This window comes from Gymnoscopelus braueri (genome assembly GCF_963280865.1).
Source record: "Gymnoscopelus braueri genome assembly, chromosome: 15".
In the NCBI taxonomy this organism is placed as follows: Eukaryota; Metazoa; Chordata; class Actinopteri; order Myctophiformes; family Myctophidae; genus Gymnoscopelus; species Gymnoscopelus braueri.
The window spans coordinates 41,267,675-41,286,458 of NC_137620.1; the positions used below are offsets into that span (position 1 = coordinate 41,267,675).

At 40.2% G+C, this 18,784-nt stretch overlaps 2 protein-coding genes and 1 long non-coding RNA gene across 3 annotated transcripts; all 3 read left to right on the top strand.

The window, feature by feature from the left end:
- Positions 1 to 860: 860 nt before the first annotated feature.
- On the top strand, positions 861 to 7,105 carry LOC308101569 (crossover junction endonuclease MUS81-like; the record flags this gene model as incomplete). Its single annotated transcript, XM_080450991.1, has 9 exons — positions 861 to 1,023; positions 2,144 to 2,229; positions 2,680 to 2,859; positions 3,456 to 3,536; positions 3,783 to 3,871; positions 4,155 to 4,382; positions 5,567 to 5,737; positions 6,703 to 6,795; positions 7,084 to 7,105. The coding sequence occupies 9 exons, from the start codon at positions 861 to 863 to the stop codon at positions 7,103 to 7,105; spliced, it is 1,113 nt and encodes a 370-aa protein (XP_080307117.1).
- A 5-nt stretch (positions 7,106 to 7,110) lies between these two features.
- Positions 7,111 to 7,866, top strand: LOC308102077. The gene is made up of 3 exons (XR_013934616.1): positions 7,111 to 7,196; positions 7,381 to 7,500; positions 7,771 to 7,866. It is a non-coding gene; the product is annotated as an uncharacterized lncRNA (long non-coding RNA).
- Positions 7,867 to 8,967: 1,101 nt separating this feature from the next.
- Positions 8,968 to 15,970, top strand: LOC308101570 (stonustoxin subunit alpha-like; the record flags this gene model as incomplete). Its single annotated transcript, XM_080450992.1, has 3 exons — positions 8,968 to 9,147; positions 10,402 to 10,542; positions 14,610 to 15,970. The coding sequence occupies 3 exons, from the start codon at positions 8,968 to 8,970 to the stop codon at positions 14,940 to 14,942; spliced, it is 654 nt and encodes a 217-aa protein (XP_080307118.1). The 3' UTR covers positions 14,943 to 15,970.
- Positions 15,971 to 18,784: the final 2,814 nt, after the last annotated feature.

Below are 18,784 nucleotides of genomic sequence, written 5' to 3' on the forward strand. Positions count from 1 at the left end.
TAGATAGATAGATAGATAGATAGATAGATAGATAGATAGATAGATAGATAGATAGATAGATAGATAGATAGATAGATAGATAGATAGATAGATAGATAGATAGATAGATAGATAGATAGATAGATAGATAGATAGATAGATAGATAGATAGATAGATAGATAGATAGATAGATAAAGACGGACGGACAGACAGACAGTAGAATTGGATAAAACAAAAAGCAGATTATGTAACAAAAACATAACCAGTTCCTCTGTCTGTTGGTTTCGTGAACCATTCAATTTGTTAATAAGCTCGTGAGGCAGGTCATACGAGGTCTAAAGTTTCAAATGTTCCGCTAAAATGTATTTGAGACACTGACTGTGTCAGAGACAGCACTGTGTTATGTTTTTCATAATAATGACATAATACCCGTTTAAAAAAAAATAAAAATAGCAGATCTACAAGCTCACAACGCCTTGCAGCGCGAGGCGTTGTGAGCTTGTAGTAACTCTGAGGACCCCCTAGGGGTCCCGGACCCCCTGTTGAAGACCCCTGCGGTAGAGTGTTCCCTCTTCTTTGGAGGAGGGAGGGGCTGCGCACGTTGTGTGTCCTGTCTCAGCCTGGGGTACCACGTTGAGAGGTGCAATAAGAATATGAAAAATATTATTTTACATAATCTAAGCGAGAGTTAATTCCCCCCCCCCCTTTATAGAATTATTCCAACTAGCCCATACCCGGTCGACCCAAGACAGACAGACAGACAGACAGACAGAGGTTACTCCAATTATATAGTAGGATGAATAATTCAGTCAGTAATGTGTAAACAAAGCACTGTGGCCCTTGTACCAAACGGCTCAGTGCAAACTACGGTATCGTTGAAATGAACAGACGTTTAATTGTGTCTCTTCGCCAGGCAATCGGCTCCTTGACACGGTACCCTCTACCGCTGCAGAACGCCAGAGAGGCCAAGATCCTCCAGAACTTTGGGGACGGAATCTGTAAAATACTGGATGAGAAACTACAGAAGTACTACAGAGAGAACGGTACGAGAGGAATGGAATGAAGAGAGGATGAATGGACGGGATAAAACCTGTGCAGTAGTACCTGGGCAATGTATTGATTATTGTATTGATTTTGTTATACGGTTTATGAGACTATAGAGTTTTGTAGGATTTTGATTTTTGAATATAGTGTTGTCTGTTCCTGGTTTTACACTTAAAAAGCGGCACTATGTAACTTTTTTTAATCAATAAAACGTAATTTTGTCCAATCTGTATGGTAGAGTATGTTAATAACTTATATAATTGGAGTGGTTGTATTTTGTCTCCCTGCTCTTCCATTGAAACGTTTAGATCGTGTCAAAGGTCACGTCTCACCTAGACACAGGATCCATCTGACAGGAATTGTGACCTGATGGTCAAGTTTCAATTTATCCCCTGAGCAAGCAGGCAGGCTCTATTAGGTCAATGGTAAAAAAAAAAATCAGCACTTGCACAGGAAACCGGGTTCAAATCCGGGGTAGAAGAGGAAAGTTACGTTACTTAGTGCAGCTTTAAACTGTATTTATTTTCATTGTAAAAACAAAAAAAAGAAAAGCAGATTTACAAGCTCACAATGTGTCGTGAGCTTGTATATCACTAATCTCTCAAGAACAGATTCTGCAGACATAGAACAAACAGCAGAGGTCGCTGTTTTTCATTTTCAGTTGGATCTGGGTTCCCAGATTGGTATATCACCTATTATAGCTATTTTTACAATACGATATTATCGTCAGAATATCGATATTGAGGTATTTGGTCAAAACTATTGTGATGTTTGAATATTTCCATATCTGCATAGTAAAGTAGTAAAGCATAAATATGTACATTTATGCATGTACTTGATGAACAGTAGTAGTGGTTTGTGCTAGAAAGATCTACCACTACACACTAATGCTGGTGCTACAGATTTAACACTAATAATGTATTTGTAAAATACTAAAAACAACCTTTCTATTAAGCCTCTGATATGACTGTTTATTTATGTATTTACTAGTATTTACTTTAACATTGCACAGATTTGAGGCAAGGTAAGCTAAAAGTAAAAGAGAACAGATTACAGCTGTGAGAGTTGATCTAATCCAGATGATAATCATGCTGCATCCCCTCTCTTCCTTTGCTGTAGGTCCAGACGCTCCAATCCACTCTCTCCCTAAAGGAGCTCCCCCTCCTGGTGGACAGAATAACAACAATCTGGCACCCAACAGAAAGGTAAAGTGTGTGCGTGTGTGTGTGTGTGTGTGTGTGTGTGTGTGTGTGTGTGTGTGTGTGTGTGTATCAATGTTGTGTTACGGTGTGGTCGGTCACTTATGAACTCTTCCAATAGATTCTCTTCACAAAACAGAGTGACGAATGGGAGAAAGGAAAGGAGAGCGTACGTACAGCTATGTAATATTTGTATACAAGAGTATACAATATCTACAATTATAACAGGTTGACGTGCTAAGGAAACGGTAAACTATCTCTGCTGCTGGCTTGATGTGTCTTGTCACCATCTGTCACAAAACAATTAACTGTTACACCCTTAGTATACTTTGAGGTTGTGTGCGGCATTCTACACTCACAACTCATTTAGGTTTGCTGCTGAAAAAAAGATGTGTCCTTGTCCATGTGAAAGCTTTATTCCGTTTCCTCCATGATGTGACGGGTCTATCATTGCAGAAGAATGCCCCATCGAATGGAGGGAAGGAGAAAGGAGGTGATGGGAGCAAGAAGAAGAAGAGGGAATACAGTATGTTCCCCAGAAGAGGTCTGGGGGCTACGCGGTCCTCATCGCCCTCTACAGACACAACCAGGTACACCTGTTCTCACTCCTACTCGCTCCATTCAGTGCTTACATGTGTATATATACATATCCATTTGTAAATAAATCAGAGGTGGACATTTTCTTAACTGCTTAAGATACTTGAATAAAACCTATCCCCCGCAAATCAAACCCTGGGCTTTTCCACAGAGATGAACAATGCAGTGCTCCAGGCTGTGACTGCAAGGTCACATTCTGTCTCCCATTTTCTCTTCTAATTTTGGACACAATACCTTGTAGAGACTGATGTACAAATAGATTGAAAAATTGCTAATTTAACATCAACTGTCTGGTACTAATGGAAGGATAAACACTGTTTATATTATTGTATGGTGAAAATATTGATATAGGTAGGCTATTGGTGTATAGTATTATATAGAACTCTACTGATATTACAGAATACCAAAACGTAATACTGGTGAGGAGAAACTGTTCTGCTGAAGAAGGTACCAGCATTGAACAAAGCTCAGCAATAAGTGAGCAAGTTGATTGTCTTTCACATGGAAACTTTCATTATGTGACACAGAGTTATTTGGGGGATTGAACGTAAAGTCTAACCCCACTGTTTACTTTTCCTGTCTGACTGACTGTTTAGTATCATTTAATCTAATCTAATCTAATCTCATCTCTCCAGATCCCAGGTAGTAAAGGCTATATGTTGAAGTTGGAACTTCAAGCAGAGGCCCAGCATCTCTGTGAGAAGTCATTCACTGTGGTGCGTGGGTTACACACACACACACACACACACACACACACACACACACACACACACACACACACACACACACACACACACACACACACACACACACACACACACACACACACACACACACACACACACACACACACACACACACACACACACACACACACACACACACCTTGCATACATGTATAAACTTCCCTAGTAAAATATAAAAATGTACACCCGCCTCATTTTGTCTCTTTCTCTCTGCAGCCAGATTTAGGTAGTAAATACACAGCCTGGTCATCAGTCGGCACCCTGGTTCTCAAGAACCTTGTTCTGAAGACTCACAATCCTGCAAGGTATGGAGAAAACATAAACACACACACACACAGACACCCCTACACACACGTTCAAGAAGTGCACACACTCCTTTGAGGTGCATCAGAGGTAGTCACAGAGCCGAGTTGTCTGCGCGGCACTCGGTGCTGTGCTATGAGCTTATATATCTGCTATTTTTTAATAGCCAAAGAAATCTAAAATGACACGGATGCGTTCCCAGTCTTAATGGGTTAAAGAATAAATATCAATGAAATAAAGTGGGAAAATAAATACTCTCCCTTTCCCTCTCTCTCTCTCTGTGAGGTATTCTCTCACAGAGCAGGGCATGGCTTTAGCAGAGCGACTGGAGGCCGGGGAACCAGGAACCAACGCAGCACAGGAGAGAGGGAGGGGCGGAGAGAAGGAGGACATGATGAATGAAGGAGAGGACGAGGAGCAGGGAGACGAAGAAGAGGAAGGAGGCGGAGCAAAAGTTGTAGACCTAACACTTGAAGATGAAGAGGAGGAAGAGGAGACGGCGGACAGATTATGGTGAGTGTTTTTAAAAAATTGGGTTGTGTAGTTACCTTGCCATGATGTAACTCCAAAGGTGGGCAAGAAATTAAAAACAATTGCTCCATTGATTAGAAATTGATAATTCAAAATATGCTCCTCATTGACTTACATTGTACGGTAAAACTGCTCTCAAAGTCACTCTTTTAGCACAAAAACAAAAGCAAAAAAAGTTGATTCAGACAATATAGAACATCACCAAACCCAGTACAGTTTTTTTTTTAATGAAAATGTCAACTTCCTGTTGATTTTGCCATTTTTAATAAGTAGAAAACCCGGACTGGATCGGCGGATCCGGATCCAGATCTTCAAATAGTAAAATCAACAGGAAGTTGACATTTTTATTAAAAAAACAAACAGTACTGGGTTTGGTGATGTTCTATATTGTCTGAATCAGCTATGTTTGGGTTCATTTATGTGCTAAAAGAGTGACTTTGAGAGCTGTTTTACCGTACAATGTAAGTCAATGAGGAGCATATTTTGAATTATCAATTTCTAATCAATGGGGCAATTATTTTTGATTTCTTGTCCACCTTTGGAGTTACATCATGGCAAGGTAACTACACAACCCAAACCTCTACCAAAGTGGTCTTACCCTTTAAAAGGATCCCCGGCTAATAATACCTTAATACATTAAAATTGCCCTCTATAACTAAAATTAAAAACACCTTTATTTATTTTAGATATAGTTCATCTTTCACTCAATAGGGACAACTCCAGTCGCAAGTTGATGATGTCATTTGTCCATGTGTGGTCTAGCGGCTCTAGCCCTATGGAATGTATGGAATGCATTTGCTAATAAGTTTAAAATTAAAAATATTGCTTTGATGCTCATATTTACATTAGGAAATAAGAAGTTGTTTTTTATTAAGGGATGCTAAGAACATTCCTTAGGGCTGGACCACACATGGACAAATTACATCATCAACTTGCGACGGGCGTTGTCTCCCTTGTGTAAAAGATGAACTATTTATTAAAAAAAAAAAAATGTTAAGGTGTTTTTTTATTTTAATTATAGAGGGCAATTAGAATATATTAAGGCATATTTGGCTCATTAGCCAGGGATCCTTTTAACAGCAGGAAAATTAGATTGGCTCTAGTATTGCAGATGTCCTTCCTACTTGAGTCGACTTTAAGTAGATCACACACTATTACTTGTTTAGCCCCACAGAGAGGCCTGGCGCTTTCACCCAGCTTAGGAGTGAGGTGGCTGGGCTGAGCTGTCCAGGGAGGTCCCAGGCTCCAGAGACGACAACCAGGAGGCCGGAGGTAGCATGTCTCCTACCCGGCAGATATGACATTATCCTCTGTGTCGACTTCATCGAAACAACTGGGTAAGAGAAGTGAGACTAGGATTAATAATACATGCAATTTATGTAGCGCTTTTCTAGATACTTAATGTCGCTTTACAAAACAAAACAAACAACTTGATTAACATAAATAACTAGTTAAAAGGGTAAAAAGGAAAAAGAATTGTACAAATTAAAATGTAAAAAAGGGGATTTGAATTAGATGGGGAATGCAAGTCTGAGGAGGTGGGTTTTGAGGGTGGTTTTAAATGAGGCGAGGATGGGGGCAGATTTAAACATTTTACATTCAAAACTTGATACATTTACTGTATCTGTGTGCCCAGACCTGCGGCCACTGTCGCAAAATTGCTTGCTCAGGGGTGGGACTGTCGGGTCTCTTCTCTACATGTAAAGTGTCTTGAGACAACTTGTTGTGATTTGACACTTTAATCAAATTGAATTGAATTGAATTGAAATTGAATAGACCTGGATGTAATTCTACATAATAAGAGGAAACAATGTACAAGAGTTGGTGCTTTGCTAGATGTACAGCAGGGGATCCTCAAGGGTCTATTTTAGAACCGATGTTATATATTGATGATCTCCCTCAAGCATGTCCACATTTTAGCATCAGCCAAACTGACTGCTACAGTATAATGAACAAAGTGTCAGATTGGTTTTCTATTCACAGCGAGGACCAATAAATCAGTTAATCCTGAGATCTAATTAACGGTTAAGTCGTCACTTCTGTGACACACGTTAAATACTGTATCTAGGCAGGTAATTGACACAAACTTGTCTTTTAAAAAAACAGACAAAAACAAAAAAGTTAGTAGACGAGAGTCACAGCAGTGTTGAGTATGACACAAGCAAAATCACTGTGGGTATGTATGGTCAATACCTTTGTTGTTTCACACTAACTGTGTGTGTGTGTGTGTGTGTGTGTGTGTGTGTGTGTGTGTGTGTGTGTGTGTGTGTGTGTGTGTGTGTGTGTGTGTGTGTGTGTATAGTGGCAAAACAGGAGCGAAACAGGAGTTGGTCAAAGAGCTTCAGAGGAACGGCGTAACCTTCGACGTCAGGAAGTTAAACATCGGAGACTTCCTGTGGGTGGCCCGGGAGAGGGTCGCACCTGTACCAGGTAGCCCATGCAAAATGCTACTTTATTATCGACCTTTCTCTGTCCTAGCAACACACTCTCACGGGATCTAGCACCAGCAAAACATTGGGCGTTCACGAGATCAGACGGCACCCGTTTTTGTTTACCATTTCGCCTCTAGTGGCTCCAATTGGGATGGCGTATTATTTAATAATTTAATCTATATTTTGATAAATTGGTTGTAATTGTAGAATAAATAATGAATGAGAGGCCTTGCTTGTGTTGCTGTCCACAGGTCAGCTGCGTGCTCCTCCTAGCAGAGAGCTGGTTCTGGATTACATCATTGAGAGGAAGAGGATAGATGACCTGTGTGGAAGCATCATCGATGGACGCTTCAGAGAACAGAAGGTGTGTAAGAGTGCGTGTGAATTTACTTTACCTGTCTCAGCTTGTTTATTCTCCAAATTATTGTAGTGAATTAACGGCAAGTCTCTCAGTCTTTCTCATGTCTCTATCTCTCTGTCGCTCTCGGTCTCTCTGTCTCTATCTCTCCGTCCCTCTGTCTGTCTCTCTCTCTCTCCGCAATGATCAGTTTCGTCTGAAGAGGTGTGGTCTGCATAAACCCATCTACCTAGTGGAGGAGTGTGGCGCTGCAGCATCTCACCTGAGTATACCTGAGAGCACTTTACAACAAGCTATTATCAACACACAGGTACACACACACACACACACACACACACACACACACACACACACACACACACACACACACACACACACACACACACACACACACACACACACACACACACACACACACACACACACACTCACTCAGTTTAAATGAATTGTGAATGAATTGTCTCTTGAAAAGACAACACATGTGAATGTATTTCTGCGTGTGTGGATATGTTTGCTTGTATGGACATGTTTGTGTGTGTGCGCGCACACGTGTGTGTGTGTGTGTGTGTGTGTGTGTTAGGTGGTGGACGGTTTCTTTGTGAAGAGAGTTCAGGATGTGAGGGAGTCTGTAGCCTACTTGACTGTCATGACCCGATACCTGACCAAACTGTACCAGGTAAACACACACACACACACACACACACACACACACACACACACACACACACACACACACACACACACACACACACACACACACACACACACACACACACACACACACACACACACACACACACACACACACACGCACACACACACACAGTAAGTAACATTACAGAATATTTCTCTCACGTGTACACATAATTTTTTATTAATAGTTACTAATGTATGGTAAGCGACATATTCCTTTTGAAAAGTTAAAGTTGACTTCTCTAAATACATACACAACAGCTTGTGTATAGTTTATACAGGGTATCTGTCCATTTTTAAAGTGACAATTTAAGGACTTTAAAGACCTTTTAAATACCTCTAAAATGAAAATTAAAACATAGCATTACTGCGTAAAAAGTGATCAACAAACTATACCGTATAAAATGGTCAAACATTGGCCAAATATTACCTGACAAAGAGACAGAAAATGTGAAAATAGTCAATCTACAAGCTCAGAGAGGCGTTGTGAGCTTGTAGATCTGCTTGTCCCCCAGGCGGGAGTTGAATCATATTCTTTTCATTAACTTTACTTCATTTACACCGACTCGTGTTTTCTTCAAAATACATGTGAGCACTGTGGCTGCAATCTCTATTGCAGAGTGTTTTAGTCTTATTTTGAAGAATGTTTATCCTTCTGTTTCTGTCTCTGTAAACGTTGTCTCCATGTTTAGATGATGTTTGATACAGGATGTGAAGATAGATGTTAAAATCTGACATGAAAGGACTGACTGTGTGTGTGTGTGTGTGTGTGTGTGTGTGTGTGTGTGTGTGTGTGTGTGTGTGTGTGTGTGTGTGTGTGTGTGTGTGTGTGTGTGTGTGTGTGTGTGTGTGTGTGTGTGTGTGTGTGTGTTGACTATTAAAAACTATTTGTCTCTCCATCGCCCTCCAGGTGGCGCTGCAGAGCCGGCACCGGGCAAGTCCATCCATCACATGCGTCAGTTCCACTCCCACCATAACCTGCTGAGCTTGCCTCAGCCCCCCCCCCCCCTCGGACAGCAGCGGCAGCTCTTCCAGGCTCCAGGCCCCCGACTCGGAGCGCCAGCCCCAGGACGGGAGGCCCCCCATGGGCTCCACGCTGAGCTTCTCCCTGGTGGGCGGCGGGGGCTGCTCCACCGCCGAGAACAGCATCTGGATCAAGCAGGCGGCGCCCCAGGAGGAGGAGGAGAGCAAACCCTCCTCCGCCGCCGTCACCAACTTCTGGGACTTTTTCACCGGGAAGGGCTTGTCCGAGTCCGAGACCATCGTATGATGGAGAGGGAGAGGATGAAGGAAGAGAGAGAAAGAGGGAGAGGGGGAGAGAGAGAGTGTGCGTGCGTATGTGGTTGTGCACATGTGTGCACATGTATGTGTGTGTGTGTGTGTTTGTGTGTGTGTGTGTGTGTGTGTGTGTGTGTGTGTGTGTGTGTGTGCACACACGTGCGTGCATGCGCGTGTGTGCGTGCGTTGACTTGTGGAAATTAAATTGGGAACTGAGTGAAGTTTCTCTTCACTTATAATCTATAAGTGAAGAGAAAGACAAAAAGGAAGGAGAAGGAAAAGTCTAACATTTGCCCTTAGAAACATTATATTAACCACATGAACCCTAGCGTCCCCTTTCGGGGCATGTCGTAAAAAGCTGATCTACAAGTTCACAGCGTGTCTGTAGAATAATCTATTATTATGATGTAACGGTGGCGTTTGTATTACCTGCACATGTGGCCTTCTAGCCGCTAGAACTAAATATCCTTCTGAAAATAAGATACAGGAAGGCGCTAGAATCTAGCGCCTTCCTGTATCATATTTTCAGAAGGATATTTAGTCATAATAATAAGTACAAATATATACAATTCTAAAAACTACAGCTCTGACCTAGAGTGTTGAAATCAGGGGACTTTGCACATGTCACATGAGAGTCACATGAGAGTGTTGAGAGGGTTGATTGATTAGGTCAGATAAGGAGCTGGGGTACAGTGGCCATTGTTATAGAATAGTGCTAAAGCCTGTGTTTCCAATACACAAGTCACATGATTAATCAACGGAAGGTTTCACCCACATGGGTAGACCAACCCATATAAATAGAGTGGATGCTTGCTGAACAGGAGTGTGTTCTGCATGCATCAGTGTTACTTGTGACCAGGGTGTTATTGCTGTGTTTGTCATTTTCCATTATGAGCGCCGAGGGACTGACGGTAAGAATTTAGAGCGTGTTTACACAGCGATAAATGTTTATATTTCTGATATGTTTTATAGTTGTGTGTGTGAATATCTCATGTCAGTAAGTCGTTGTGTTGTTCTTTGTGTTACCTCTCTTTACTTCCAGGGTGTGATGAAGCTGAGCAGTACAGGAGGTCAGCAGTCTTCTGCCTCTGCTGCTCTGCTGTACGCCGGTCCAGCAGACGTGGCCTGTGATTTCTGCACCGGAGCCAGACCTCACAAAGCTCTCATGTCTTGTCTGGTGTGTCTGGTCTCTTACTGTGAGACTCACCTCCAGCCTCACTACAATGTTCCTGCGTTGAAGAAGCACAAGCTGGTCCCAGCCACCAACAAACTGCAGGAGAAGATGTGCTCCAGTCATGACAAGCTGATGGAGGTGTTCTGTCGCACAGACCGCCAGTGTATCTGCTATCTGTGCACCATGGATGAACATAAGGGCCATGACACGGTGTCAGCTGCTGCAGAGAAGGCAGAGAAACAGGTAGGACCACGATCACTTGAAGATAAATCATAAGAGAGATCATGTTTTAAATATAGAAGCAGAACTAAATGATCATGTCAGAGACATTAAAAGCGCAAACCAGGGTGTTGTACAATAACAAGTATTAAAGGATGAAGTACACTCCTTTTGGACCCAATGAAAAACAGACGCAATTGATCACTTTTCATAATGGTAACCCATTAAATCTGGGAATGCATCTGTGTCATTTTAGATTTCTTTGGCTATTCAAAAATAGCAGATACACATGCTCATAGCGTGGCACCGAGTGCAGCGCTATGAGCTTGTAGATCTGCTCATTTTGAAAAATCGTGAAGATTTGTGCAAATCTTTGAATACATATTTCTTAAAGCGAACATTTGTAACTGTCAAATGTCTCAACAAATGTCTTAATTATCTGAAAAACTATCGTTGCTATATCAGTGGCACTCAAACCTTTTCTTGTCAAGGACTCCCCAAAATGTTGTTTTAGGCCGCCGATCCCCATCAAAATATGTTGTTCCAGGGACCCCCAGAAGCAAAGATTTGAGTTAAACATGTTGTTTCCAAAAATGTATTCAAAGATTTGTACAAATGTTAAAGATTTTTCTAAAATAGCAGATCTACAAGCTTGTAGATCTGCTTTTTTTTTAATAGCCAAGTTATAAAAATAATTGTTATAGCTAAAATCTAAAATGACACAGATGCGTTCCCAGATTGAATGAGTTAATTCATCTTGCCCCTGCAAAAGTGTATTTTGAGGAAGTTACAAAGTTGATTTAAGATGATGTGTGGATCCAAATCTCACTTGTTTTGACCTCGTATCCTGTATGAGTTCTCTTTCTCCTGATTGGATAGAATTGGTAGCCCGACTTGAAAATGTGCTTTGTTTACAAGCCAAACTGTCTCTTCCTGTTTCTTGCAGAAACAGCTGGTGACAATGCAGGAGGAAGTCCAGCAGAAGATCCAGGAGAAAAAGAAGGAGCTGAAAGACCTTAGACGGGTCATGGAGGCCCTGAACGTGAGCTGATGTTATGATAATAGTTCTTGTTCTTGTGTTTACTGTGATGCTACTGTATATGGATGAGACAGTGCCTTGTGTCATCAGAAGCACTAAAGAAGTGGTTCTCACACCTTTTCATGTCAAGGACCCCCAATTAATATGTATTTGGCTGCAGACCCACATTTGAAAATATTTATGTGCCAGCAATCCACATATAAGATTTGTGTTGTTAAAATGTTACAAAGTTATTCAAATGTTTTCACATTCTATCAAGATGTTCTTGAAAATAGCAGATCTACAAGCTCACAACGCGTCACGACGAGTTCGCCATGTGTTGTGAACTTGTAGAATTTTAGGCTATTTTAAGTGGTTAAACAGATTTTTTTTTGTTTTGGTTGGTTAAACAGATGTTGATGGTATATTAACATATTTTTGGGGGGACCCCCTGGAACCCCCTGAAGGACCCCTGGGGGTCCCTGCACTAAAGTACCCAGAATGACAGTAAAGAACAGTGACAGTAAAGAATCCATCATATCATGGAACTTCTGGAATGGCCAACAATACTTATGTTGTGACTGAATGTATTCCCCACAAAGTTCTACACTTACATGAGAACTTATAACCAAGAGTTTCTTTCTTCCTTTCGGCGTGTGTGTGTGTGTGTGTGTGTGTGTGTGTGTGTGTGTGTGTGTGTGTGTGTGTGTGTGTGTGTGTGTGTGTGTGTGTGTGTGTGTGTGTGTGTGTGTGTGTGTGTGTGTGTGTGTGAAGCAGAGCTCTGCAGAAGCAGCAGTGGAGGCCAGTGACAGGATCTTCAGTGAGATGATGGTCTCCATTGAGAAAAGACGCAGTGAGCTTAAAGAACTGATCAGAGATCAGCAGCAGACTGCAGTGGCTCAGACTGAGGCTCTCCTGAGGCAGCTGGAGGACCACATGGAGCAGCTGGAGAGGAGACATGCTGACCTGGAGGAGCTGTCCAACACTGATGACATCATCACTTTCATTCAGGTTCCACACATGGCATTTTTGGTTTTGACTCATTTAGGAGAAATCAGCTTCATATTTCATCTCTTTCATCTCATTCCATCATGTCATATTATTATTACATCATAGATATTACATAACATGACATTATTAATGTTGGTAGTTAGTTACTAATACTAACATAGTTGCTAGATACAGTAGTTGTAGAGTACAGACCACAATAATATTGTCAGAATTAGGCCTGCCACAATTATTAGAGATAATCACAATTATTTTCCACAATTGTCATAATTGTAAACATTTTCCAAAAATAGCAGATCTACAAGTTCAGCTTCTGAGCTTGTAGATTGTCTATTTCCACTATTTTGTCAAATATTTTGAAAGTATAAAATTATTCAATATCTGCCCACAATTTGTGTTCATAGATTGGAACGGAAATGTATATTTTTATTGATATGCTCAATACCAAAAACACAATCACATTGTTAATCGCAATTATTTGAATGAGAATTAGAGACAAATTAAATCATCATTTGTGTGCGTGTGTGCGCGCGCGCGCGTGCGTGTGTGCGTGTGTGTTTGTGTGGTCAATGTACCAATTTATTGATCTCTTGGTTTAATGATCTTCCATCCCTGTCTATACTGGTTTACTTGTCTCTCTCCAGAGTTTCCAGTCTCTCTCCAGTTCCAGTGGATCTCCAGTCTCACCCAGTGTGGTCATCTGTCCTGTGAGGTCCTTCACAGATGTGATTGATGTGGTGTCTGGTCTGAGAGACCAACTAGACAACATCCTGAAGACAACTTGGCCAGAGATATCAAAGAGAGGTGAGATTTAAATGTGTTTCTTGTTTTTCTAACCAGCCATCATAGTAAACATGGATTGATGAAGTCAGAAGGCAACTGGAGATATTTGAACTGGAGCAGACTGATGGTACACAGGTTGGCTGTCTGTCAGATTGGACAGAAACATTGAAGAATTTAAGCAAGAATATTTCTCAAAGGAGAGGTTAGGGTCAGATTTAAATGTCTTTATTGTGTTTTAACCGGCCCCTATACTGTACAGTACATTTCTAAGTGTTGAAACAGTTTGTACAGGTGGAAGTATGTCTGGGAAGGCTACTAAAGACTGTAGTATGGCGGGCAGTAGATTAGTGTGACCTGTGTTTCATGTCACCCGCTACAGTATATAAATGCACCATTTAATATTTATTATTATTTATTATCATTTTTATTATATTTTCGTTCTTAATAATGATCTTGAGGAGTTCTCTCTCCTGATTGAATGAAATGTGTAACCCACCTGAAAATGTATTTTCTGAAGAGCTGGGGAGACAGCTGTTACTGAACAAACACTATATAATAGCAATGATTACTATCAAGCTATAATAGCTTGGACTTTTTGACAAAACCCTTGGAACTTCAGTTTAATCCATTCTTCAGTATGATGTCTGTCATAATATGCTATATATGTGACTGTGCCTTTAAGAGAGCTACGTTACGACACTGCCGTAAAGCAGGTCTGTTGTTGTCTTTTACGTCAGTCGTATGTTTTTACATGCCCGTGAAGTCAGCAGTAAAGTCTATTGGATTTGACCCTTTGTGTGGACATTAAAATCCTTTACAATGTCATGATGACCTTTACTGTTTTCTTGTGTCTCCAGTTGATGTTTTACATCCAGCGGAGCCTCAGACCAGAAAGGACTTTTTACAATGTGAGTCCATGTTGATGCAGGTTCTGAACGTTGAAGTTTCATTCTGATATGTTGTTATTTAAAGCTCTAATGAGTTTGATCTGAGAGACTAACTCTAAACACAATAAGGTTCATGAGGTTTGATTTTTCTTTTGTCGTGTGTTCTCACAGATTCCTCTCCTCTGTCTCTGGACATGAACACAATAAGCAAAAAGCTCTCCCTGTCAGAGGAGAAGAGGAAGGTGACTTTAACATTTCAACAACAACCTTACCCTGATCATGCAGAGAGATTTACTACTACAGGTAGTCAGGTGATGTGTACAGAGGGTCTGTCTGAACGTTGTTACTGGGAAGTAGAGTGGAGTGGTGAAGAGGTTTTTATAGCAGTCTGTTATAAAGACGTCAGCAGACAAACCTACTTTGGAGACAATGATAAATCCTGGGGTTTACAGTGCTCTGATAAAAACTACCTGTTCAAACACAACAATGTTGACACTAACGTGTCAGGGCCTCTCTCCTCCAGAGTGGGGGTGTACCTGGACCACAAGGCAGGTACTCTGTCCTTCTACAGTGTTTCTGACACAATGACCCTCCTACACACAGTTCAAACCACGTTCACACAACCTCTCTATCCAGGGATATTGCTTTATGGGAACAATGGAGATAGAGCAGAGCTGTGTAAGACATGGTAGACATGTTAAGAATACTGATGATGATACTCAGTTAAAAACGTAGTTTTCTTCATTTGATGATAGATTTTCTCTTCTAGATAAAGCATGTGTAAGAATGATGTGTACAGTATACTACACCATCATGATCAATCAATCCATTGTGTTCCGCTCATTGCATTTCTTTAATAAGCCTGCTGCAGACAATCATTATACAGTATGCCCTGTTATCTTGTTGATATTACTACAGAGCCCTCTGTCAGTCTGTGTACATTGGTTATACTAAATGTAGTGGTTCTCAAACTGTGGGTAGGGACCCCCAGGAGGTCCCCAAATGATATTTTGCTTAATGTGCAACATTGTTTTCTCACTCAACAGTAAACAAACCTACAAACATACCGTACATACATGTATAGTGTATGTATAATGTATACAGAGTACATTTCTAAAGTGACAATTTAAGGACTTTTTAAGACCTATTGAATACCTCTAAAATGAGACATTACTGTGTCAAAAGTAATTAACAAACTATACTATAGAAAAATATTACCTGACAAAGAGAGAATTTGTGAAAATAGCCGATCTACAAGCTCACTGTGAGCTTGTAGATCTGCTGTTTTCACAATATTGATGAAGTCAAACTAAATGTAATGCCTCAACTCCTGCAATTCCAAGTGCTTGTCAGGGTGGCTGGTCCCCAGTTCAAATACGATTAAGTTTGAGAACCACTGCTGTAATGTCTTCCTCCTCAATGTGTCAATAGGGTATTGTGTGTCAAGAGTTAATCGCTTATAAAAACATTTTAATGTGATGAACAATGTTTTTACCCCATTTTGTAAATACAGTAGAAACCTCGGAGTCCTTCAAACAGTTACACACTTATGAAGCCATGTTAAAAACAAAAGAGGGGGGGAAAGCTTCTGTACTTTCTTTAATATCTACAAGCTCACGACTTATCTGGCAAAATGACAAAATTGTTTCAATTCATATAAAGGTAATCATTATGTTTTCATTCTTTACTTAATTTACACTGACTTGGTTTTTTTTCAAAATAAATGTCAGTCTGCAACCTCTAACAGTGTTTTAGTCTGATTTGAAGAATGTTTCTGTCTCTCTGTGAAAGTTGTCTCCATGTTTAGATGACGTTTTATACAGGATGTGAAGATAGATGTTAACCCATTAATACCTGGAACTGTGTCATTTTTTTATTTTGAGCTAAAAAGCATTATTTTACACTTTAGGCTATTCAAAAATAGCAGATCTACAAGCTCATAGCGCGGCACCGAGTGCCGCGCTACGAGCTTGTAGATCTGCTATTTTTGAAAATTCCTGAAAATGTGTGCAAATCTTTGAATATATATATATTTTTAAGCGAACATTTTTAACTCAAATCTTTGCTTCTGGGGGTCCCTGGAACAACATATTTTGATGGGGGTCCGCGGCCAAATACATACCATTTTGGGGGTCCTTGATATGAAAAAGATTGAGCACCACTAATATAGAAACATTTGTTTTTTCAGAATACTGTTGGGATTTAGGAGACATGTAGAATCGGCTTCAGGTCTCAATGGGTTAAAAGAGTCTGAGGACTGAGAGGACAAGACCAATATCTGATTAATTCTGTGTGTGTGTGTGTGTGTGTGTGTGTGTGTGTGTGTGTGTGTGTGAGAGAGAGAGAGCTTGTAGATCTGCTATTTCCACTATTTTTGAAAATGTGCAGCATTGTCTCTTCAAAGCCCAGAACACATTGAATATGAAACATTCAACACTATAGTAACTGAACCCAGATTACCAAGTCATACAATAACATTGTGATTCAACAATACAATGAGAACCCCTGAACTGAAAGTGACTGGAGTTAGTTTCTGTCCCTCCCTGAAATCACTTCAATATGATTGATAACAATAAATAAATAATGTTTAAGTGATTTTTTTTCTTTTGCTGTTTTACAAAAACAAATATAAAACAGTGTAACCGTGTCAGTCACACCACAAAGTAGGGCATTATTTCATGAACAAAATCCTATAAAGGTTTTCTGCATAACAGCATCAATATACAGTATTTTTTGGCAGTTTGAATGTGAGCTGGAACAAGCCTCATGATACGTGTAAGAGAGGAATGTACTGAATCACACTGATAGTAAACACATTTTACCCAATAAATTATATTTATAAGATGTGCTCCAATACTTTTCATGTCATAGTCCTTTTCAAGAGCAGTGGACCTCTATTGTTATTAGCAAGAGATTAATCAAACACTATACTTTTGGGTTGATATTGCCCTCAAACTAAATATTGTACATAATCATTATAGTCAGGGGATATTAGTATTTTCCAATCTTGGAATAAATTCCTTACCAAAACAAATCTTCACCAATGTGTTTGTAAAGGTGTCTAGTAACACATCTCATAAAGACTGAAATGCAGTTTCCCTAGGAGAATTTTTGACAGCTGCTGAAAGTTGGGGAACCCACCATAACCTTGGTTAAAAAAGAAATTAAAAAAATTAAAATAAAATTTAATTCTGTTTTAAGTAGCATGTGAGGGGTCAAACTAGGGTGTTTTTATGATTCTGAATCCATTGCAAGCATTTGTTTGGCACCAAAACCACTCCTTGGGCTAAAAACGGCCATAGCCATCCTTTTCCAGGTATACTTTTTGTGTAAAAAGCCCATTGAGATTGGGCCGTTTTTAGCCCAAGGAGTGGTTTTGGTGCAAACAAAAATGCTGTCATGTAAGTATGGGGAAAATAACAAAATATGTGATAAATATGAAAAAGCTGCTCCTGTGGAAAGGTTATTATATATTTATTTACTTATATTGACCCTATAAACAATTTAATATAGGTATGGTTTTGCCCACTCTTTCGATAATGAAATCTTCTCTGGCTCATGGACTAATATGGATATATGACTGACACTAACTGACATCACGTTGGTGACACCAGGACAGCAGCCAGCCACCGGTATAAAGGCGACGGAACTCCCTGCTTACATCAGCGACCTCGAGCGACATAAACTCCTTCCAGAGAGATAAGCATCAACACAACTCATCAGTAGTTGGTTTCCACCAACTAAAGCATCACATATCGGTTTTACCAACTACTTGCCTGGGAGGAGTCTCAGCAGCTGAAATCTTGAATTAACAGGGTCTTTATGTATTAAGAGTTAGTATTTGAGTGTATTTGTGTATTTATGTTCCTTGTATTATACTGTATGTATTAGTCACCTTTAGTAATAATGTAAATAGGGCACAGATACGGATTCAGTTGTACTAAATTATGCTAAATTATGCTCTTTTTTAAATTAGATCTTTTGACCACAGCTTAAAAGAACCATATAAATTAATACAAGACGACTCCGACTTTTGTGATGTTAAATAAAAAGAACTGGCTTGGAAATTCCTCTCTCCATGCAAATGTTTTTTCCAACAGAGTAGTCAAGAATATACTACAACTGCTATGCTGCTGGCCATGTAGTGGTATGAAGTGACACATTTTATATTTCTGTAATAAAGGCTCACAAACAAGAGAAGTGTGTTTCTCGTTATTTATTCAAATACACTTGAGTACACTTATGAGAGGTCACAGTCAACCTCAGAGTCTCAGGCTGAAGGAGTAAACTCTCTAGAGCGAGATGTCCCTTTATGGAAGATCTACCCACAGCATAGCTGAACAACACAATGAACGACGTGAATGAAAGAAGGACAAGAGTATAAGCCAAGTTCAGCAAGTGCACAGGCCTATATTCAGATGATAAGTCTTTGGTCGCCTATCGGATGTCTGACTTGCCGAGAGATCGGCAGAAAGGCCTTATTGTTCATATGCGATAGCTCTTCAGTAAATGCACTTGAACGTTATGCAAGTTG